The 17140-nt window shown below is 41.5% G+C and overlaps 1 protein-coding gene across 10 annotated transcripts in view; it reads left to right on the top strand.

The window, feature by feature from the left end:
• SEC14L1 (SEC14 like lipid binding 1) overlaps positions 1-17140 on the top strand; it is a 100309-nt gene that overhangs the window by 62881 nt on the left and 20288 nt on the right. For 9 of the 10 annotated variants that reach the window (XM_090058932.1, XM_090058931.1, XM_090058936.1 and 6 more), the window contains 6 exons: positions 9592-9741; positions 9826-9957; positions 10988-11116; positions 11342-11573; positions 12490-12599; positions 13580-13769. In XM_090058932.1, the coding sequence (XP_089915058.1) occupies positions 9592-9741; positions 9826-9957; positions 10988-11116; positions 11342-11573; positions 12490-12599; positions 13580-13769 (943 nt within the window). Of the gene's footprint in view, positions 1-6452; positions 6472-9591; positions 9742-9825; positions 9958-10987; positions 11117-11341; positions 11574-12489; positions 12600-13579; positions 13770-17140 lie in introns of those variants that run through there. The other variant, XM_090058940.1, reaches the window with a different exon arrangement.

The raw sequence follows: 17140 nt of genomic DNA, 5'->3' as shown, positions 1-17140 counted from the left end.
ACTAAGTGATTCCTTCTCTGCTTCCAGATATGGCTGGTCGCATTTTTATTTATTTATTAATTTTTTTTAGTTTGAGTATTTTTCAGGAACTCTGTAAAGACTGCAGAGGACAGAATGCTCCCTTCCTGTGTCTCTAACGTGGCTACAATTCAAATAACATTCTGAATCTAGTGGCACATTGCAAACCAGATAGATACCAGTTGTTTACAACAAATAAGTATCGAGCTCAACATTCCTAAGACTGCTTTATCCGATTTCAGTAGCTCTGTTCATGTATTGAGTGTTTTGGGGCCACTAGAAACTGACAGGAAACGTGACCAAATTCTGTAGAACTTTAAATCCTGTATTATCACAAATCCAACAATTTTAAAACATGGATGAATTTTTAAAATGGGAAGTGCCTGTTCTTCTTTCTGGAATGTGTAGGGCATGGAGCCTGAGACTTGTCTATACTAGAAAATTATACTGGTCTAAGGTAAGGCTTAAACATTAAATGGACATGGTTTCATATAACACTTCTTCCCTTGGGTGGACATTTTTTATGCTAATGTAAGTGGGTCTTTTTCTGTGTAGCTTTTTGTTTTAAAGCGCTTCCAAAGCAACAGAAGCTAAACTATTTACATCTGTAAGTAAGTGTTTACACAAGAGGGTGTTAAACCAGTATGTATGTATGTATGTATGTATGCATGCTGTTAAATAGCTAATAACTTTTCATGATAGAATAGTTGTCACTGGCAAGAATTATTTTGGGGACCTGGGTTTGATTCCTGGACACGCATATAACCAAAGCCACTGAAGCACCGGATGTCCAGACTTGGTCTGGCCTTTGGATTCCATCTCAGTGGTCTAAAGAAGGGGATGGAAAGTCAGGGCAGCCTCCACTCCTCCACACTCCTGCCTAGGCATACGGGTTGAAGGTCCTGGGGGCCTCTCACGCATACACCACGATCCAGAAGGACTGACAGTTGCCTATTACAACCCATTAGTTAAACTGCCTTCTGGCAGAATATACAGAGTGCACTGATCAGTAGTGTTAGTGCTTTCTGATCTAAAAGCAGAACAATTTAAGCTAATGAAGTGTTGATTGATGTGCTAGAGATAGTTATACGTGTTGTGTGGGCATCAGAATACGTAGGACTGTGCAGACTTCCTGTAACATGCGTTTTCTTTGGTTCTGCATTTACTTTTATATGAATTTTCGGAACAGCAATATTCAATCAGCTGCTATTTGTAAATAAAACTTAAGGTAGAAGTGTTTCATAGTATTTTTATTCAACATTGGGTCACATATGCATCTCCAAGACTTGAAGAACTATCTTTATGTCAGAATCATACTGGAATTCTAGCACCACTTTGATATGGTAATCTAAACAAAAAATATGATATAATATGGTGAGGCCACATATGGAGTACTGTGTCCAGTTTTGGGCCCCCCCACTACAAAAAGGTTGTGGACAAATTGAAGAGAGGCCAGCAGAAGGCAACAAAAATGGTGAGGGGGGCTGGGGCACATGCCTTAAGAGGAGAGGCTGAGGGAACTGAGCTTATTTAGTTTGGGAGAAGAGAAGATGACAAAAAGACAGGATTTAATAGCAGCCTTTAACTACCTGCAGGGGCGTTCCAAAGAGGATGGAGCTGGATTGTTTTCAGTGGTGGCAGATAACAGAAAAAGGAGCAATGGGCTCAAGTTGCAGCAAGGGAAGGTTAAGTTGGATATTGGGGAGAATTATCTCCCTAGAAGGGTAGTAAACAGTGGAATAGGATACCCAGAAAAGTTGTGGAATCTCCATCCTTGCAGGTTTTAAAGACTTGGGTAGACAAAGCCTTTAGCTGAGATGATTTAGATGGGGCTAGTCCTGCTTTCAGCAGGGGGTTGGACTAGATGACCTCCTGAGGCCCATTCCAACCCAATTTTTTTTATGATTCTATGATGAAAGGAAAGACTAGTGAGTAAACATTCACTTTTTTAGAATTTAAAAAATGCCTGTGATGTTAGTATGTGTAATGTTCCTTGCTGGTAAATACGCAGGTGCAAACTTCAGTCTTGTGGAATTTTAAAACTAGATTGGGATGCCTTTTTCTTTGCAGAAGCAGAACACAGTGGGACTATCTGGAATATTTAGGAATGCTGTACTTTAGTGCCCAGTGCAAGAGCAGCACTTGCAGTGCCTGTTCCTTCTGCTGTAAACACACCACTCAGAATATATTAATTATGCTTTAATTAAGTCCTAGATCAGAAACCTTTTGTATAGTGAAGGGCTAAGCAATAAGATGTTTAACCTTTTAAAATGAGGTGGACTGGAAAGCATGCCTGATTAATGCTTTTGTCTAACATCTTTGTTAGCTGAACTTTTGTTTATCCCTCCAAAAATTTATTTCCTCAGAATACAGGGGAAGCACTCCAGTCCCTTAACTAGTACGGTCACCTATAGCAGTAAGAATGCTAGGTGGGCCAGATCATATTCTAGCTCTTCGGTAGCCTCAGATGCGTGTGTGGTGGGGGGCACTTCTTGCCTAATGGCTTGGCTTCTTATCAGTTAAGGGGCATAGCTTGCTCCACATGTGTTGTAGTCTGCATCTTGCATTTGTCAGTGATATGTGTTTAACACAGTTTTTAAAGGGCAGCATGTGCATTCCACCATATGATACAGCTGCTTTCTCTGAGCCATCTGCGTAACTGTTAAATTTTATCCTCTGCCAGTACTTTTCTGTGCTTTACACTCTGCTCATGCATAGCTCCAATTAGTAAACATAGGATTTTGCCCTTAATATTTAGTTTGTGTGGAAAAGATGCATTTCCATCAACTTGGAGCTGGTGAAATGTAAGAGATGTACAAGATGTACAGAAATGCGTCTATGTACAAGAAATGCGTTTTTAAAGGTAAAAGCTTATTAACTATGGACTACTTATGTTCCATTTTGTGTTGTTGTGGAAAACTTATGACTTAAGGGCATTAATTGGTGTTCAGTGCCCTTTCTTAATGATTTAATTAAGTCTTCTTGAGATTTGATTCTCTCCAGAAGTAAGATCATTGCTACAGACCTTGGCTAAACATTTCCCTTTAAGGTATTTATCAATTACAGTGATGAGCATTGCTTAAACTTGACACATTTTGAACACATCCTTTAAATCAGGAGTGGTCACAGGCCCCGTACTGGATGATCTAGGTGCCATGATCACCTGCATATCCATTAGCTGTCTTCTGGAGAATACTGGCCCCTTGGGTGGGTTTAATATAGGATGGTAGCTGTCTTCTGTTTCTCTGATTGAGAGAAGAAACGTCCTTCAGCAAAACTTGCAACATGTTTTTTTCTTATTTTGCTTTACAAATAAGTCATAATGTATTTTCTTCTGTAGTAAGGAAGGTAGCCAGGAATGAGTCTTGAATCTAAAATCCATCTTTTTAGGTATACTAGTCTGATGACGAGTCACCAGTGAGTTGGCACATTGGAAGTCTGAGTGAATAGTCCTTTATGATGGCATGGATGCAGTTTTTGGTATGATACTTGGGACAAAACTTCAGCTCCCTCCTAAGCCTCCACTTGTGATCTTGGATACCCAGTGTTCCCTTGCAGTTTTCTTTCCCCCCTCAGGATTGAGAGTTCTTGGTTCTTGAGCACAGACAGTATTCAGGCTCCTCAATGATATCTGTATTAGATTATTTAATATTAAATAAGGATATAACTTTATAGCTGTTTTCTAGGTGGAATAGATTTAAAGAGCCACACTAATCCAAGTTAAGAAAGGGGTTGGGGGGGGGCTCATGGCGGAGCCCTCCACACAGTGGGGGGCAGTGGGGATCACCCCGCCTGCCTGACAGCAGCCGGTGAGTGGGGGCTTTTTTCCCCCCATACATTTCATAGGCATTAGGAAGAGCTGGGGTTGGGCGAGACAGCCATTGAGAGCAAGCGGGGGATGGGGTGTGTGTGGCTCGGAGAATCGGCAGCAGCCGAATCCCCGAATCAGATTCAACTGAATCGATTCGGGACAGTGATTCGAATCGCCAAATCAAATCACTGTTTCCTGAATCTGAATCCGAAGCAAATACTAACTGCTTTGCACAGGCCTGCCGGGTATTGTGGTGTTAGGTCTCATAGCAGAAGAGCCTTCTCAAACTGTTACAGATGGCTCTTCTGAGCCCAAATTATTGGAACAACTTCTAATGAAATCCTTATATAAAATGGATTTCAAAGTGCAAGATTGCAAACAGACAAGAGAAGGACTTCATTCAGAAACATAGGGGAAAGCTGGATGTGGAACCCGAGTGATCCTTTTGTGGATTTGGTCAGTGCATTTTTATTTTGTGCTGAGCAAATAACTAATTTCCCTCAGTTCTCAGGCATTTCATTTGTTGTGAGCTTTGGTTTTGAGAAGCCAAAGCAAAGAGAGCTACCTCTAGTTCTCTTAAAACTAGTGTCTTATCTCAAGATGCTGGTTTACAGTTCATATTTTTAAAAGATGGGGTTTTTGCTGAAACACCTGCCACTGCTGCTATTATGAGGTTTTGAATTTCAGTCCTTCCCCTAGATTAGCAAAAAACCACTGGCGTGTGTTTGAAATCGGTCTTGCTTGGGGAAATGTTTGCATGTTGTAAACTTAAGCGTAATACTAACAAAGATGGAGGTTAAGTTAATGTAGTCATTTCGCAATCTAAGTTGAGTTGCTAAGGAAAGCAGTTACGGAAGAGGAAGCTTTAATACTGTAACTATTTTGGTCTAAATTATTCCTGTCAGAGTTCTTGCCTTACTATTAACGTGAGTTAACGTTTCAAGAGTTGCATAACCAGCCTATTAAATTTCAGGTTCAAGCTGCTTCACCATACTGTGTTTCTTTCTCACAACACAGTGCCAGCTCTTGTATGTCAGTACACAGATGTTTCAGAGGCTAGTGGGAAATTGTCAAGTACTCAATCAGGGAGTGGCATTAACTTTTGAAAGGTGTAGAGGTGAGTTTGTCTCTTAGCAAGAAAGGCGCTTTTTTTTCTCTCCTTTTAGTGTCAATTCCCACAATGAATATAAGGGCATTGAGGATATGTAGACTTGCTCTCTGATAATATTTCGTATGTTACAACACCCAAAGACATTAATTTAGTATAGCACAAAGATTTATACCGTTCAAATTCATGTTTAGAATGAAGAATCCATATGACAAACCCTTCCAGAGATGAAACTCGATCCTGATAAACATATATTCAGTTCTGGTATCGCATTTCTCTAATGGAACCAATGATATTGCTGCAAAGAATCAGATTTTAAGGTACTAATTGCTGATTTGTATAATTGTAATGCAATCAGTAAACTGTAATTCTGAGAAGGAAATGTGCAGCAGCTAACACTTAAAGCCTCATTAGCCCGAGATAAGCTGCATCTATCAAGTACAAAATTGAACTTACCAGCACACCAAAGGAGTATTAGAAAACAAAGGCAGTATAATGAAAACTGTTGCTGTGTATACTCAAAGCTTGATGATTAATGATCTTTTTGAATCAAATCACCCTGAAGCTCTGGAAGAACTACACTGAACAGAATTTTAGGGGGGGAAAGCTACATTTGGCAACTTTAATCTTCCCCTCTTCTGCTTTTGGGAGCTCTTTTTTTAGTGGTATAGTGATCATGGCTCTTTGATTTAGCCATAGATCCTGATGATTTTTTTGGTGTGTTATGCTAGCTAGAAGCTTTTCCCAGTTGCAGTTCATCTTACCCTAATTAGATGTTGACATCCCTGTGTTCATTTTTTTCCCCAGTTGCACTGGACTGTGGAAATGCAGGACTTGCAGTCTCTGTTCTGCCTGGCCTTCAGTGTAAAAGTACTAATTTAAAGATGATATGAAAGTCTCTTGCATTTGTGGTTTTAAATCAGGTTAAATGTTAAATACTGTGTGTTTGTGGTTTGAAAACTTTAAAACTTAATCTAACTGCTTTCTTATTAAGACAAGGCTTTACTGTGAAGCCATTCATTACAGGAATACATTGGCTGTTGTGCGTAGGAATAAAAACAGCCCAAGTAAAAATGCCTAAACAGTCCTGGGTACCCTGTCTGCGCATTCCTCAGGATATAAAGTATTCTTTGTTGCTGTTTAATCTGTTTGAAACCTGTGAATGTTCTGTTCCTTTTGAACATTCAGCTTTCCAGCTTCAGGCAGCTAATTATATTGTTCTTTTCCAAATAGAACAAAGTCAATTCATTCTTCCTTACCATGGCAGAAATTCATGAGTCAATCTGTTTGCTAGTCAGTAAATACTTCTGAATGTCAAAGTAGATAATAGTGTAATTTTCTGGTGTTCACAATGCCTAAGGGAAGAAAGGTATCTTGAATCATGTTGCTGAATCTCTCACCTCCTTTAAGGAAAAGGATGATAAAGAAGGTCTGGAGGAGAGGAAGATAAACAGATGTGGGGAAAGCTCTTGTGACCTGACTTACCTAAAAGTACTTTAAAATGATTGGCGGAACATAACATGAGCTGAAAGAGGTGGGGAAATAGAAGGTCATTGTTTTGCTGTAGACTTTTTTTTTTTTTTTAACGGGTTTAATTTTATGAAGGTATAATGGGAGCAATACAAAAAAAATGGTCATTTATCACTTTCCTTCTTTTGAGTGTAACGTTTCCTGGCTTAGGGCAGTACTGGTTATATAATATGGTCTTAATTGCAAAGAAAGTGGGTACTTTCAAGAGAAGGGGGAGATTTAAGTCTTAACTGCAATATATAGAGGGTTTTCTACACGTGGGTGGAACATGTTTTTGGAAGAAATAGATCAGGGTATGGGCTTGTTATAACATAGTATGGGAGACTTATTCTGTAGGTGTGAATTTTCTGTACTGCATGCTGTTGAGTCACAAGCCTAATGTGCTGTCACCTGTTTTATGCATTTCTTCAAAGTGGAGGTTATTTTGAGTTTATTCTGGGCACAGAATACAAGTGTAATTGCTGAAGTAGTCCTATCAAATATCCATCCAGGGAGTGAATATGCTACAAAAGGCTTTTGTGAACTTGGAATAATCACGCTCCATAAAAGATTTCAGAGTAATGTGTTAGAAACCAAGCTGACACTTTAAAAGTATTAATTGCTTTTAATACTGTTTTTTGTAAAGTGTTGAAAATCCTTCAGTATGATTAGACTTAGTAGAATTGCATTTTTTATTTTGTAATATTTTCAACAAAGAATACTGATATTTATTTTTAAACACTTATTTACATTTTTATCAATTTTTCTAAATTTTCAGTATTGAGTACAGTTAGAGGTGTGGGGGCCAGACAGTTATTAATGACGGTATACTTTTATTATAATGCAGGTTAACTGCCCACTGCGACAAATGTAACTATCATAGGCCTGCTGCCAGCTCAGCGGCAGAACTGCCATCCGTCCGCTTTGTCACTTTTCTTCCTTTGTTCCCAGTTCCCTGGGGGCTTCTGGGAGTTCTCACTACAATCAGCACAGTTCTGTAGGACTGCTCTCCCTGTCCTCGCACATTTCACCAGCCATCATTTTTTCTGGCATCCTCTTTCTGTAAACTTTATTTATTAATGATGGAAATATGTTTTTCAGTGGTCTGTGAGGTGGAACTGATGTTTATCAACAGTTCCCAGTAAAAAATCAAATCCTGCCAAGCCTAGATGTGTTCAAATTGTTCCATATTCCTAACATTTTTTTTTCTGATTACTACCCCCCCAACCCCCGCTTTTTAATAGCTGCTGTGCATGCCCACTTAATTTTTATGTATTTATTTTTTTTATCTTTCAGTTCATTTATCTTAGAGCAGTTCAGCACATTAAAACAAGGCCTAAGGACTAAAGTTATTCTGAATCTACAAAGAGTAGTTTGTTCTCTGATTATGGTTTTGGGTGCCCCAGTTCTAGGAAGCTCTTCTAGGCTTTCTTTTCTATTGGTATATTAGCATTTCTTCTCTTCTGTCTCTGGTAGGAAGATTGGAGAGCTGCAGCCATTATTGTCCAGCAAATGTGTTGGCAGCAAGTTTTTTTGCTTTTGTTTTTGTGGTTTGTTTGTTTTTTTAATTAGACCAACTATATATTTGGTTGAGACCATTAGACAAGCTTTTGGGCACAAAGTGCTTCATTGTTTTATAGCAGGTGGTCCTTTTCAAATATATGGAACTTGAAAAATATCTTGGAGGTGGCTATACAAAAAAACCTAGAACTCTTGGTTCCAAAATGATACCTTTTTTTATTAGACCAACTGGTCCAGTTGGTCTAATAAAAGGGTATCATTTTGGAACCAAGAGTTCTAGGTTTTTGTATGTCTTTTTGTCTCAGACCAACACGGCTATCAAGCACACCCATGAAGGTGGCTAGGCTTTCATTCTACTTGGAAATAGAGGTGTTGAGTTTGAAAACAGGGAAGCAGGAAGATGAAAAAATATAATGTTTGTTTATGTATTTGCACACAAATTTTACTCCTAACCAAAAAAAAAAAAAAAAAAGAGTTTTACTGTAGGAACTCGCATTAAAAAAAGAAGAAAACAAACCAGAAACTGGTATTGGGAATGAGAACCAGGATAACTATACCAAATCCAGTGTTCAGTAATGCTGCTGCTTGTCCTCCTTGAACCCTCTCTTCTGTTCCAAGTGCTTTCCATAACACACACACGCTGAATTTTCCTGTCCAAATTTTTAACGGCCACTGCCCCACCTGCAGGTAGTACTGTCTATTTTGTAAAACAAGAAGCTATTTAAATAGCCAAAGATCAGCAGAAGTATATCGCTGTAAGTTTGAGTTAAATTGGGGGTGTTGGTGTACAAATAGTAACAGGCTGATATGGAAGGTAATATAAGTCAATTTTTTCTTTAAAGGTTTAAGTGACTTACAGTAATTTTTCAGTGGTGGCTGTGTGCATTTAAAAATGCACACAATCAGACTAATAAGTGGTATGCTGAAATAATTAGTGGTCATCTGTGTACCTGGGAAAAGCTGCTAGTGAAAGAGAGAGGTTCCAAACTTATGCATTAGGTATTTGGAAAATGTGTGGAAATTCTGTCATGCCACTTCAGTGAAACCCCAACAACTATGCAGTAGGTGTTTTTAATTTGGCCCATCATTGGTTTGGAGTTGGTGTTTTTTAAGGCCTCGTGTTCCTTGTTGTTAAATGTATGGTGATTGCCCATTGTGGCCTACTACCTTCTGGGGAAAAAAGTTCTTCAGCACAGTTTTATATTTTGACTTAAGACATTGATTTATTCCACATCCCAAGCAGGAGTTTACATGGAACACCCCATTGCATGGTTAAGGCACATGGTTGACAGCCCAGAAGACTGTAAGTTCAAGGCCATAGCGGAAGCGCTCGTAGTGCGGTCCTGTCAGGTTCCAATAAATCTGCAAATTCTGCTAAATATCTTGCAACAGGGACACAAAATAAAAGGACGTGGTTCGCAATGAAACTTGCTGCCAAGACTGTCTCTGTAAGTGACGGTTAAATGCAAAAAAATGGGGTGACAAGGTCCTGCTGTTCCCATACAATGGATGTGACTAATGCAATGGCTTGGTGGCGCCTATAAATACAGCAGTGAGAAGCCCACTAGAGAACCTATTTTCTTTTTTTAAACTGTTGTTCTTTCTTTCCCTTTCTGTGTTGCAGGCATATGAAAAAAGGTTCCCTACCTGTCCTCTCATCCCAATGTTTGTAGCTAGTGACACTGTAAACGAATTCAAGAGTGAGGATGGAGCTGTACATGTCATTGAAAGACGTTGTAAACTGGATATAGATGCACCACGATTGCTGAAAAAGGTAATTGGATGTTGAAGTGGTTTTAGCTATGATATCAACCCACAGTAATGGTGTTCCTGACCAGTCTCTGGTAATCTCTCTTAGATTGCAGGAGTAGATTATGTTTACTTTGTCCAGAAGAATTCCTTGAACAGGCGAGACCGAACTTTGCACATAGAAGCCTACAATGAAACTTTCTCTAACAGGGTTATCATTAATGAGCACTGCTGTTACACGGTGAGTAACAGCTCCCATGTGTGGAGCCAAGTTGGTATGTAGCATTCAAAACTGAGACTCGGAAGTTGTATTGGTCACAAAAAAAAAAAAATCCCCAGATTTGAGAAAACAAACTAAAACACAAGGACAATAGCATGCCTGTAACTAGGATCTGTTCAATAACACTCTCATAATTGGGAGATTTTTTTTGTTGGCCCTCAGAGATTAGGAGCATACCCTGGAGAATCCATGCATGCTTCTCTCGAAACAAGAGTTTTAGGCTGCTGCTCATCTCCCAGGTTGAGACACAGAATAAAAGCACTCACCCAGGAATGTCTGAAGGAGTTTGTGGAGGGAAGAGTTTACAAACTGCAAAGAAATCCGCTTTGAGGCTAGTCTTGTGTGATTTGTTCTTTCTTCTCTCCACCATCCTTTTTTTGTAGTATTATCATAGGGCCAAATATGCTGTTCCTTTTCAGTACTGATGAAGGTCCTTTATAGCTAAAGAGGCACTATTCTCCCTTGTACTATTTTGCAAATAATTGGAGAATGTATCTAAGCTGTGGCCACAGTGTAGCAGTGTGGACACATTATAGTATAAATATAAATTGTTAACTTGGGTACTGCTAGCCCATGATGAACTCTTTTCTGCCACAATAGTGGGCTGCTGACAGAGTGCAGGCTTCCTCCTAGGTATGTCAACAATGTACTGCAGTCACTATTGCAGATGGGAACATGCCAGTCCACCTTGTGAGTCAGAACAGTAGTTTCCCTCCTAATTCGTCTTAGCAGAGTGCTGTAACTACCTTTTTTGTGGAAACCTTTTGAAGTCCTTTTGGTTTGTTGTTGAATAAGATCTTACCTTTTTCAGTTTGCATTTTGCAAAAGCAGCCAAAGTGTTTTGTTTTTTTTTTCAAATTTTTCTGCTTGCAGTGTGATAGAGCAAGCATCAAAAATATGAAACTTTGTAGTGTACATTTTTATACAGTATGTGACAGCCCCCAAAGGCATCCAAACATTTGTGTGTGGGTTTTTCCCCCTTAACCAACAGGTTCACCCTGACAATGAAGACTGGACCTGTTTTGAACAGTCTGCGAGCCTAGACATCAAATCTTTCTTTGGCTTTGAAAGCACGGTAGAAAAGATTGCCATGAAACAATACACCAGCAATATTAAAAAGGTGAGTTTAATCATGAAGTAGTTGTTAGGCTCTAGTTGGATTTTAGTGTAGGTGCTGCTAACTAAGAGTATGGGTATACTTGCAAGATTAAGCTGACTTTTACAGCAAGGGATTGTGAAGTGGCTGTAAGCTTGTGGTGGGAGGAGTCTGATGGGATTTCTGGGCAAATCATACCTTGTATGCAAGTGGAGACTTTTTTTTAATGGCTTATTTTCTTTTTCAAAGGGAAAAGAAATAATAGAGTATTACCTGAAGCAGCTGGAGGAGGAAGGGGTAACATTTGTTCCCCGCTGGACTCCTGATGTATGTAAATTGGAGAAGAGCACATCTCTCACTGGCCGGCCAGTTTCCCCTGCTATCAACATACCAGATACTGCCACAAAGGAGGGGCTGAACAATAAGGAGATTCTCAACACCTCCAGCAGTCCATCGGAGCCTACGGCAGGGACACCTGATGGTATCTCTTTGTTTGGCTACTTTGACTTCTCAGATTATCTGTTTTTGGATTTACTTGGCAAGGTACTCAAGGCTATACTGCTTGGATGTAGCTGAAACTCCAGACAATTGGCTTCATGCTCAGCTTCAACATGACTATTAATGACTGGGTCTGGGAATCCTCAATTAGAAGTTAATCTGTGTGGGCCATGTTTGAGTGCTGTTAGTTGATCATGTAATTGAATGAATGTCAGTGTTTAAAAGGGGGAAGGAGGAGGAGGGCAAGCAAATCTTGCTAGGCAGCTGCACAGGAGAAGTTTTTATATGCCCAGGGATTGAAGTAGAAAACTCAGCACAATCTCCACCAGTCTGTTGCAAATAAATAGGCTTTCACTTGTATTTTTGGTGAACAAAATTAGGCCTTCATAGTAAAGGCCAGGAACTTTTACCTCTAAAGATTTAGACAGTAAGAACAAAGATTCTGTGAGCATTTCCAAATGAGTATGGCCCTTTGATTTCTAGCACTGTGAATCAACAAATGTAGACTTAAGTGCCGCACAAAAGTACCTAATTTTTCCAGGTACTGAGTTTCAACTCTTCCTTATTTGTGAAAGGACACAATTCATATTCTGTCTGCACACAAAGTTTTATGCTTCTATACTATGCTATTATCCAGAGCAAAGGACAGGTCTGTCTTTTTAGAGATCTCAAACTTGTTTAAGATCCCAGCTGTAAAAATCGCTATGGCTGTACTACTGTATTTGAATACTAGTGGAAAGTTAGTTACATTTTAAAAGCTAAAGGACCAATGTCTTTTTCTGACGGAAGTGCTGAATAAAGAACTTGAATTTTCCCATCTTGTGTGGTAGACATAAGATCAGTGTTCAATTTTCCTAGCCATTGGTAAGACCTGTAACACTGAGTAAATTCTATTTCAGACAAGCTGGATGCAGACTACATCAAGCGCTATCTGGGTGACTTGACACCAATGCAAGAGAGCTGCCTCATTCGACTTCGACAGTGGCTCCAGGAGACTCACAAGGGCAAAGTAAGAAATTGATCATCCCTTTTGGCATCCTGCGCTTCAGGCAAGAATGCGTAGTCCTAATTGGGCTAACCAGAGTGGTAGCAACTATAAGCCCAGGAGCCTGACAGACAAGTCTGTTATGTTGCCCTTTGCTTTGGTTGAATGTATGTGATCCTTACACATGCTTCTCTGAGTGTTTAAATTCAAGTAGGGCAGTAGATAGACCTGTGACAAGAGCTTAGCTGCCTTCTGGGTGATCTTGTGCAAATCAGTGCTCTCTTTCTGCTTCAGTTTCCCCATCCACAAAATGGGATGATGCTGACCTTTTTAGTGAAGTACTTTTGATATCGCTGATGAGAAGTGCTCTATAAGTAGGTAGTCTTTAAGCTTATGTTTCCATGGCATATTGCCCTCCTGATGGTTACCCGTGGATGACTGCTTCTGATATTTCTTTTACTAACTTTTCATCTTTTTGTCTTGGTATCTTTTATATATTGGCATCCTCCGTAGTTAGCAGGCATGTCCTATTTTTTTTCCTGTCTTTAGACCACTTCTAATCCCATGGTTTCAGTTGCCACTTGAATGAATAACAGGTGTGTAAGTGATCAGTAATTTATAATATGTCTGACAGTTTTTTTTGAATTGTGATTTATGTATGTGTGTATCTCCCTTGAATTCCCAACCGCATCTTCATGTCTAGGCCAAACCTAATTGTTGAATTCCCCTTTAAAAACAGGAATCCAGTCTGCAGCCAGGTAGCAGGCCTGTTGATCTCCAGCGTGGGTGATTAAAAACCCATGCCTTAAAAAACAAACAAACAAACAAACAAAAAAACCAAAATGAGCAAACCCAAAAACTTGTGCTCCTTTATAAGTTGCAGATAAGTTTCCCTGTAATTAGGTGTGCAAGCCAAATTTACTTCACTCTCAGCATTGTAGAAATTGGCGCTTTTGGCATCTCTTAAGTTTTCAGCCATTTACCAGTAATTTGTTTTCTATTAGATTCCAAAGGATGAACATATATTACGATTCTTACGTGCCCGAGACTTCAATATTGACAAAGCCAGAGAGATCCTTTGCCAGTCACTAACATGGCGGAAACAGCACCAAGTAGACTATATTCTGGATACCTGGAATCCTCCTCAAGTTCTGCAAGATTTCTATGCAGGAGGCTGGCATCACCATGACAAAGGTACTTTTTATACTTGCAGATGCAGGTCATTTTGTAGTGTACAGCTGCCAAAGCCACTTGGATGGACTGACAAACAAAGTGAACTTTCAGGATGCACTGTACTTAAGTACACTTAGTTGGTGTGGTTTAGGTGAGAGCAAATAAACAAGCAAGACTAGGTCCTACTTCTGGCTCTGACTGACTGGGCAAATGGCTTAACTTTTCTGAGGTGTAGGTTGTAGCTGTGTTGATCTAAGGATGTAGGCAGAGAAGGTTCTTTGGGTGAATCTGATATCTTTTATTAAACCAACTTAAATAGTTGGTAAAAAATGTTTTTCATAGAAGTAGGGTTGGAAGGGACATTGTAGATCTTCATGTCCGACCCCCCCCGCCTGGGCAGGAGAAAAACTGGGCTCAAATGACTCCAGCCAGGTAGGCATCCAGCCTCTTCTTAAAGACCCCCAGGGTAGGAGCCAGCACCACTTCCCATGGAAGTTGGTTCCAGATTCTAGCCGCCCTAACTGTGAAGTAGTTTTTACGGATGTCTAATCTAAACCTCCTCTCCAACAGCTTATGGTCGTTATTCCTTGTTATGCCAGGGGGCACTAGGCGAAACAAGGTGTCTGCCAAATCCTTCTGGTCCCGTTTTTCCCCCCCCCCCCCCCCCCCCAATGAGTTTATAGACGGTCACCAGGTTCCCCCTCAGCCTTCTCTTGTGAAGGCTCAGCAGGTTCAGGTCCCGCAGTCTCTCATTGTAGGGTCTGCCCTGTTGTCCCCGGATCATGCGGGTGGCCCTCCTCTGTGCCCTCTCAAAGTTGTCCACATCCCTCCTGAAGTGGGCACACAGAACTGGACATGGTATTCCAGCTGTGGCGTGACCAGTGTCGTGTAGAGGGGGAGGAACACCTCCTTGGCCCTACTTGAGATGCACCTGCAGATGCACGACAAGATCCGGTTAGCTCTGTCAACCGTGACCTTGCATTGTCAGCCCATATTCATCTTGGAGTCATTAGTGACTCCAAGATCCCTTTCTGCCTCCGTGCTCTCACGACGGGAGTTTCCCATCTTGTAAGTGTGCTGCTGGTTGCTACTGCCCGAGTTCAGCACCCTGCACTTTTCAATATTGAAACGCATCCTGTTTTTGTTAGCCCACCCCTGTAACCTATCCGGGTCTTGCTGCAGTCTTTCTCTCCCTACTAGCATGCCCACCTCACCCCAAATTTTGGTATCATCAACAAATTTTAAACAGATTGCTTTTTACCGCATCATCCAAATTGCTGATAAAGAAGTTGAACAGTGCGGACCCAAGGACCGAGCCCCTGGGGGACTCCGCTGCCCACTTCCCCCCAGGTTGAATATGACCCATCCACCACCACCCTCTGAGTACGACCCTTCAGCTAATCTGCAATCCATCTGACTGTGTAGGCATCAATGCCACAGTTGCCTAGTTTTTTAATGAGGATGGGGTGGGAGATGGTGTCAAAGGCCTTGCTGAAGTCCAGAAAGACTACGTCCACCTGCGTCCAATGCTTTTGTGACCTGATCATAAAAGGCAATCAGGTTGGTCTGACGTGACCTGCCCCTAATGAAACCGTGCTGGTTGCCCTTGAGCATCATCCCGGAAGCCGGCCCATCGCAGCTGTGCTCTTTGATCTTCTCAAAGAGTTTCCCTAGGATTGAGGTAAGACTGATGGGCCTATAGTTGCCTGGGTCCTCCCTCCTCCCTTTTTTGAAGATGGGGACCACGTTGGCTATCTTCCAATCATCTGGCACCTGGCCCGAGCACCATGAGTGCTCGTAAAGCCATGCCAAGGGCCCTGCAATAACCCCTGCTAGCTCCCTCAACACCCTGGGGTGGAGAGCATCTGGACCCGCTGATCGGAACATGTCCAGTCCCTCCAGAAGCTCTCTAACCTGGTCCTCCTCAGCCTGAGGTCTGGAGGTGTTCCCCACTGTGATGCAAGACAGACTTGAGGGGAAGTCCCGGTCCCTGCACAAGAAAGTGGAGGTGAAGAATTGGTTAAAGAGGCCTGCTTTCTCCTCTGGCACAACCACCAGATTGCCCAGAGTATCTTGCAGGGGCCCCACATTTCCCGGTGCTTTCTTCATCCTCCCTATATATTTGAAAAAGGACTTTTTATTATCTTAGAGCTAGGACTAGCATCCAGGATCAATGTCTGCCTTAGCTTTCCTGACAGCCCCCTTCCAGGCCCGAGCAGAGGAGGTATACTCCTCTTTGGAGAGAGCACCGCCCTTCCACTGGTTGTACTGCTTTTTTGGCAATCGGGCATTCCCTGACACCCTTGGTGAGCCAGGGGGGCTTTTGGGCACTCTTGCCCCCCTTGCTTCTTGTTGGGATAGTCACCCTTTGGGCCCTGAGTATCATCTTCTTAAGGAACGACCACTCATCTTGGGTGCTGAGTTCCCCTGCTCTCGAACCCCAGTGCCTCTCCCACTAATCTCAACTTGTTGAAGTTGGCCCTCTTGAAGTCTAGGGCTACTGCCTTGTTGCAGGCCCTTGACACCCTGCGCTGGATGGTGAATTCCAGCAAGCGTTGATCGTTATCACCCAGGTGGTCAAGAACCTGGAGGCCCCTTACCAGGTCATCGCCCGTGGCCAGGACCAGGTCTAACAGGGCATTTCCTCTGGTGGGACTGTGCACCTCCTGAATTAAGTGGAGGTCCTGTATCTCGGCCAGGAACCTCCTGGAACGGTCCGACCTGGCTGATTTGTTCCTCCCAGCAGATGTCTGGGTAATTTAAATCGCCCATGACAACTACATCCCTTGCAACGTTTTTTGCAAGCTTTTGGGTTTAAAAACTCTTTTTCAGGCTAAGGAGGTCTCTGCAGTTGGTGTGTTCTCTTCCTGAATGGAATGAATAGTAAAGAAGCTAGAGGCTGGGCTGGGGTGTGTGCAAGACGGGCTGCCAGTGAAGATGTAGATTTAATGAGTCAGTGGGTGAGAGACAAGCTGGGTGGTGGGGAGGAGAGAGAAGGGGGATCAATGTAGCAGTTAAAAAGTGGAGAGGTAACTGGGGAGTCAGATGTCAGGCAGACTATAATGTGTCATAAATCCAATGCCTACGTTTAGTCCATTATTTAACTTTTTTTTGTAAGCGTGAGGTTAATGAAGTAAAGTTTATAGGTTTGTCCCTTGACTTCCTCAGCCTGATGAAGGGTTTTTAAACCTGAAAGCTTGAATTTTTTTTTTTTTCCAACTATTTAAGTTGGTCTAGTAAAAGAAATCAGATTCACCCAAAGAACCTTGTCTGCCTGTTAACTTTTCCGAGGCACTTGTAAAATGGATTAATCTGCTTAACAAGAGTTGTCAGGGTTAGTGCTTGTGCTACGCTCTAAGTTGTACTGCACTCTAGGTTGAAAGCTGCAATGT

The sequence above is a fragment of the Crocodylus siamensis genome, chromosome 8, assembly GCF_052110815.1.
Source record: "Crocodylus siamensis isolate JL-2025a chromosome 8, ASM5211081v1, whole genome shotgun sequence".
Lineage (NCBI taxonomy): Eukaryota > Metazoa > Chordata > Crocodylia > Crocodylidae > Crocodylus > Crocodylus siamensis.
The sequence above is the reverse complement of the archived record's forward strand: the minus strand, read 5'-3'. Positions and strand labels throughout refer to the sequence as shown.